The following is a 6,688-nucleotide window of genomic DNA, read 5'->3' on the forward strand; positions in this document are numbered from 1 at the left end:
ATCCTTTTTATATTTTCTCTCCACCTTCAACTTGTCTTTTCTTCTGATTATCTTTTGTCTTATGAGCTACCTGGCAGCCAGGCTCTCTCTGAGACTAGAGACACTGCATCTATCATAATATAATGTCATGTATCCATTACATTTCTAAAAACACAGAAAACATCTTTCTTACACAGAAAGATAATTCAGACGTGACAGGAATCAGCACATTTATGTCTCAGATTTAATGTTGCAATAAAAGGCTTCTCAGTACTGAGCACAAAATGTTGTGTTTAATGATTTTATGTCACATAATGTCAGCCTACAGCGTTGAAAAAATAATGTGGATAATTCTGTCCTTTTCTGCATCCTTGTAGTTTTAAGAATTTTTTATTACTACAGAAAAATACAGTCAGTATTGGCATCAGGACCAAGGGAAAAAAAATGACACACACAAAAAGACTTAATTTTTCTTTGTGGGGCCAATCTCATCTTGTCGTCTGTGGAAACAGGGTGGAACCACATGTGATTTTCCTAGTCCAGGCAACCATGAAAAGATCAGATCTCTACCACAGAGTGAAAAATCTGATTTTAAGGCTTGGGTTTGAATGGCTGCTGCACAGGCTGTGAACTGAACATAACTAGCAGTATTTGGGTCAAGACTAAATCCTCGTGTTGTTTTTATTTCTGGTGTCTGTGACTGCTCGAATCCAAAATACTATCGAATGCATCTCGATCCTAACACCTTCAGTCACTTTCTCTTGAGTGACGTTTTCGACCAGGAAAGCTTGGTGTCAGTTGGATGTCAGGAGGACGTCAGGTACCATCCAACTTTCTAATCCTGAACCACAGCGTTCTTCAGGTGGCTAGTTAGTGGTGATGGCCAGTCACTGCCCATCTTCTTCTGGCTTTCAGCTCAATTCCTCTTGCCTGTTCCAGAGCCAACCAGGGGCTCTCTCTGCCTCCTCCCCCCAGCTTACAAGCAGCTTCCTCTCCCTCCCTGTTATTCCCAGAGCTGTGAGCACCTTCCAGACACACTGTGCTGGGAAACCCCTGCAGTCGACCTCAACTGAAAATAGCCAGGTCTGCCACCGTTTGTCCCTGCATTGTTGGACCAGCTCTTGGTACTTGGTGGCCTTCCTCTCTTAGATCTCTTCACATCCATCTTCCCACAGGACTATCAGTTCAATCAGGACGATCCTCTTCGCCTCGTCAGACCTCATGACCATGTCAGGCCTCAGGAATAATTGGATGATCTGGGGAAAATGTGGTTTTATTCCCCATATCCAACCACATCTCCTCAAACTGTGCCAGCTGCAGTAGGCTCTTCTTGGAAGAGGGTGGCTTCTCCCCCTCTGAACTGGATGGATGGGGCTGGTCTCACATGGTTCTGACACTTTTTCCACAATTAGGGCAAAATGACTGCAAATGGTTGCCACCATAGCAGTTATACATTCTAAATACATTCAATATTAACACTAATATAATCTATCTAAATAAATAAGGAGTTATACTGATTGCATCTGGTTTCAATTACTATGGCATACATATATACATGACAGAGACAAAAATACTAAATAAAGTTCTGTTGACATTATTCTACTCTCTTTGGCTGCTCCGAGCTGCTTTTGCCTCATCACCATCAGGTCATAGTTCCCCCTCTTCTGAATTCAGCCACGGTGCACCTACTAAAGATAAAACCATCTGTTAGAGGTCAGAAGAGAGTCTGAGGCTCTAGAGACTACAATGTGCTGCCCAGAGAATAAAACGACTCCCAGTGGAGCTACTGGACCTCTGGCAGGGGAGCTGAATGAACTCCTCTGCTGCTGACTGTGAAGAGTTGAAGGAGACAGCTGAGTCTCTACATTTTAAGACTGTATATATTTTCTATTATCATGGACTTTTTTCAAGTCATACCATATATTGAGAATATTTTTAACTATGTTTTGAAAAGCCCTTTAAAATATGCTGTAAAAGATTTATTGATGCATAATATATTATACAAGGACAGGTACAAGTCTTTCACCTGAGAGCAAATGTTGATGTATGCTGCTTGTATTAACTGGATTGTTTCAGCTTTATAGCTCACACATGAAGTGTGTGACTGAAGCTTCATTAATCTGAAGGGCAAAATGTCATGCTGCTGAACGTCATTTTTCACATCCTTGAATGAAAAACACATACACGCACACATACCATAAAAGCATTAATATGACAGTCTTGAATGTCATCAATGACATGCGGTAGGGTTTGGAGGACACTACAATTAAAGCTTTTAAAGCAGGAATGTAAAGGTCAGCTGGGGCAGCATTTATGTTTTTTGCGGAGTAAAACAGTGTTTCATTTTTGTGATTTTGGCCTCGAATCTGCTCTCCCTGGAAGCTCTCTACATTTCAGTTTTTAACTGTAGAGTGTATCTGTTATTCCATTAGCAGGTAAGCAGAACTTAAATGGCCGATTTTCTCTTGCATTATTGATAAAGTGTTCACATTGTGTGCAGTCTAACGGACGACCTGACCACTATACCACTTTGCTATTTCTGACCACATGCCAGTAGCATCTCAAAGAGGCCCCCTTCAGCCTTATCTCTGCTGTGTGTGTGTGTGTGTGTGTGTGTGTGAATAAGAGGGGGGTCTTCAGTCCTTATCAGTTTGTCCGTTACATTCTTGGCTCCAGTGGTTGGACAAACTGCCATTTATGGCTAAAGTAAGAACACAATATAGAGCCCATGCTGTGCTCTACTGACCCACAATGCATCAGGACTTTATATAAACCCCTTCTACAAAGACCCCTGGACAGTGAGTGAGAGGTTAATAGCTTTGGGTAACCAACTTCTTTGAGTCTGTTTTGTCAGTTTTTATTCTTTGGAGGCTTAACATTTGAGAAAAGGTCTTATTTTCTGAGGGTTGCTTACATAGAGAGTAGGAGTGTGTTTTCAAACTGTGTGTTCAGGTGTAAAAGGATACTACATATCCTCCGCTATGGCATCTCTGACATCCTCCAGCCGCAGATCCTCCTCATCCTATCGCTCATCATCACGTTACAGCACCTCCAGCTCCTACCGGTCAGAGGGCTCACTGGGTGGATCGTCCGATTGTCTGGACCATCTGTTTGAGCCGTTTCTTGACTCTGCTGATCATTCCAGTCTGTTTGGAGAAGAGGGCCCTGGGGGACCCACCTGTTTGGTCCCTTTCAGCAGACAGACCAGATCCACCTATGGACACACTGGTAAGGGACTGACTGTTCACTAAGCCCCATCTCCATTAGTTACTGCTGCTGTGCCACAGGCAGTTTTCAATGATAACAGGCACAAATTTACTGCTCATAATTAATTTTTAGACCAACGTGTCCTACATTTCAGATAGATGTAGACACAATTGGATGTCTAGCTAATGACCATCCATTTTGCTGAAATCACAACTACTGGCAGATTTGATTAGCTACCCATGCAGCTAATTACATGTAAGCTACTATTAGGCCAGCTCCAGCTCACTTCATAATGTTTCCAGTTGCTTTCAAAGCCGTTCCCAGCTTGTTGAAAAATGCACTTGATAGCTACATACACATTAATGTTGTGCTAAAAGAAAGGTAAAAAGCTAGCTTTATGCTAAGCAGTAGTGCAAAGCAGTAGTGCTAAGATATGGCTATGGACAGTCACTGTGTGGGGGCGGGGTTTAGCAAACAGTCAGTTATCAGGGACAAATGACTAATGACAGGGTCACAAATCAAGACTGATGAATGTCATTTATCTTTTGTTATTATAATGTGAAAAAGTCAGCTTATCATGTTTCACATTAACAGTTTTGGGGCAGTTGAGGTATCAGTGCTTTGCTCATGGGCACCTTGGCAGCAGGTACAGCGCAGAGTCTATCTCATTCATTTTCTCCATCAGCAGGAAAGAGGCATTAGTATCTCACATTACAGTGGTGGGTTGATTGAAAGAAAAGCACCACAGAGAAGAAAACGACCCGAGGCTGAGAGAGAGTAATGAACCAGAGCCATAAGAGCTTCTGTGTACTGTGAGAAAAGGAGCCTGGATGACTCCAGACATCGTCTACTGGGCCACATAAAAAACTAATAGCAGGAGGAGAAAAAAGAAAAGGTGGTGCGCTGATATAAAAAACAGAAGCTTCTATAGACCTAATATGAAGTGTTAAAACATTTCTGCTACAGCACAAGGCAGTAACGACCATAATAAAAAAAGGTTTATCATTGGTGTGACACTACAGGCAGATTAAGGTATAATCAATATTCAGGCTTAAAATTTGATTTCACTGACCCATTTGAAATATCTAAGTACATCAGCTCGGTATAAAATGACATGAGAAGTGATGATGGCTCTCAAAATTTTGACAAAATGTCAAATAAAATAAAAAAGAACACCCAAAAGTGTTTGATCATCCGATTCTCTTCTTTAGTGAAATATTTGCATTTTTGAAACAAATTTACAGTCCAAACAGTCTGTTGCTTTTAATGACCTTTGTGTTGTAGTCTGAGCATGAAATACAAAACACTGCAAAAAACTGAGCAGTGGTGTTCAGCTTGATTATATGGAGCCCCAGACGGTTCAATATTAGATGAATAAATAAGACATTATGAAATACATAAATTACATTAATTAGCTATGTGTGTAGTTTCTGCAGTGAAATAATATTCCCACAATTGCACTGATTGTATTCTTATTATCATACTGCTGTATGTATGAGCTTTGATGTTCAACCAACCATCTAAACATTCTGACACTGCTCTAGATGTTTTCTCAAACTTCCATGTCCTGCAATGTGTTTTTCCTCTGCAGCTCCTGTGGGTGGCGCTGTGACAGGCCGTCAGAGCAGCGCAGGCGGCAGGGTACATTGTCTAGGAGACAGCTACTATATGTCTGCGGACGTCAGCCAGTTTGAGCCACATGACATAGTAGTGATGGCCTACAAACATCATGTCGTCATTCACGCCCAAAAGGTGTGTGAGAAAAAATTAGCAGAGGTGTTCTTTTGTTCTTATTAGAGTGTGAAGGAACTAGCAGAGCATATGTGAACATGATTCAAGTGTGTATTCACGCATACATGCACACATACACACATACACACATACACAGTCACACCACAATTAGCACATTCATATATGACTGGGAATGAATCAGATGTTAGGATGAATTTACTCATGTCTGCTGTTTGACTGACTCAGTTTTGAGGTCACTCAGTTGCATTCAGAAGCTTGGACTGATCTGCAGCTTTAACTCACCATCTTTAGATGCGACTCTTTTCATTTCAGATGAATTCCAGATGTTAATCAGAGTGGAAGCTTAATGCTATTATTATACCTATACTTCATCCGTCCATCCATCCATCCATTATCTATACCACTTATCCATAAGGGTTGAGAGGGAGCTAGAGCCTATCCCTGCTGTCATTGGGTGAGAGGCAGGGTACACCCTGTACAGATCACCAGTCCATCGCATGGGCAACATATACAGACAAACAACCATTCACACTCACATTCACAGCTACAGGCAATTTAGAGTCACCAATTAACCTGCTTGTCTTTGGACTGTGGGAGGCAGCCAGAGTACCTGGAGAGAACCCACGCAGGCACAGGCAGGACATACTTAAACTTCATCAATTATACTATTTCCAAGATACTACAAACAATATTAATAGAGCAATCAGAAAAAATACATTAAAAAAAAATAAAAATTACAATTATTATTATTGTAGCATCCCTCTGCCTGGAGACCAAACCCAAAAAGGGTTCTTAAGAAAAAAATGTGAGATTACCCAATGATGAAAGGACTAAGACTGTTAGATATGACTGCAGATATGAATGAAACATGGATTTTCTCATAAATAACAAGTGGACTATTGAATCATTAAATCAATCATCCATTAAACATATTACTGACAAACTGCAACATACCCATCCATGGCAGAGTCAGACATGTTCTGTGAATTGATCTGTAGTGAAGCTGCAGCTTGTTTGACGTTCATCATGTTTAAAAGGTGAGAGAGTGGGAGAGCAGGGAGGGAGAGCTTCGGCTGTGGTGGAGGAAGATCATTTTAACAGGGGTCAGCAGATAAATTGGCAAAAGTCCACCATCGTTCAGTTCGCCTTAAAGGCCGGTAACAGCAAAAAAACGTCTTCAGAGAGAACTAGTCAGTGTTCATTTCCTTCTTCCTCTCTTCCCCTTCCCTTGTTTTTTTCCTTCCTTTCCACCAGCTGAGCAGCGCTGACCTCTTTACCTCTCTCTCTTTCACTGGTTCTCACCCTCTTTTATCACCCTTACGCCTTTCTTGGCCCTGTAGCTCTTCTCGCTTTCTCCTTCCCTCCTCCTTGCTCAATGACCTTTCTTTTCATCATCTTTTCGTCCCTGATCAGTGCCTCCTTCCACAGCTCCACCCTCTCTAACTTTCAGTATATATCTTTAAGGTATTGGATGATGGAAGCGTCAGTGACACATTCACCCATAAATCCCTGTTCCCGGAGGATATGGACCCCCTGTCGGTCAGTGGGACCCTTAACCCTGATGGTTCCCTGGTGGTGAGCGTCCGCCGGACCACAGCACTCAGTGGGCTGGAGCACCTGGGTGTTCCAACCTACCGCAGTGAAGCTCATCTCTGACTTACAACCTCATAGCGCTTCTCATGGTACCTCAGCTACCATTGATTTAATATTATTACTTTATTATTGCCTTGTCAGTGAGGTACCCACGCCT

The 6,688-nt window shown here is 41.9% G+C and overlaps 1 protein-coding gene across 1 annotated transcript; it reads left to right on the forward strand.

The window, feature by feature from the left end:
- The first annotated feature begins 2,960 nt into the window (after positions 1-2,960).
- LOC108888160 (heat shock protein beta-7-like) lies at positions 2,961-6,594 on the forward strand. Its single transcript, XM_018683999.1, has 3 exons — positions 2,961-3,207; positions 4,778-4,938; positions 6,403-6,594. Exons 1-3 carry the CDS (start codon positions 2,961-2,963, stop codon positions 6,592-6,594), a joined length of 600 nt encoding a protein of 199 aa, XP_018539515.1.
- Positions 6,595-6,688: the final 94 nt, after the last annotated feature.

The sequence above is a fragment of the Lates calcarifer genome, linkage group LG21 (assembly GCF_001640805.2).
Source record: "Lates calcarifer isolate ASB-BC8 linkage group LG21, TLL_Latcal_v3, whole genome shotgun sequence".
NCBI lineage: Eukaryota > Metazoa > Chordata > Actinopteri > Centropomidae > Lates > Lates calcarifer.

Bases quoted from the DNA above. Each gene is read 5' to 3' on its own strand.
- LOC108888160 (XM_018683999.1), top strand. From the start codon at position 2,961: ATGGCATCTCTGACATCCTCCAGCCGCAGATCCTCCTCATCCTATCGC. The intron at 3,208-4,777 runs GTAAGGGACTGA...TTTCCTCTGCAG, and splicing joins ATCCACCTATGGACACACTG to CTCCTGTGGGTGGCGCTGTG. The intron at 4,939-6,402 runs GTGTGTGAGAAA...TATATCTTTAAG, and splicing joins TCGTCATTCACGCCCAAAAG to GTATTGGATGATGGAAGCGT.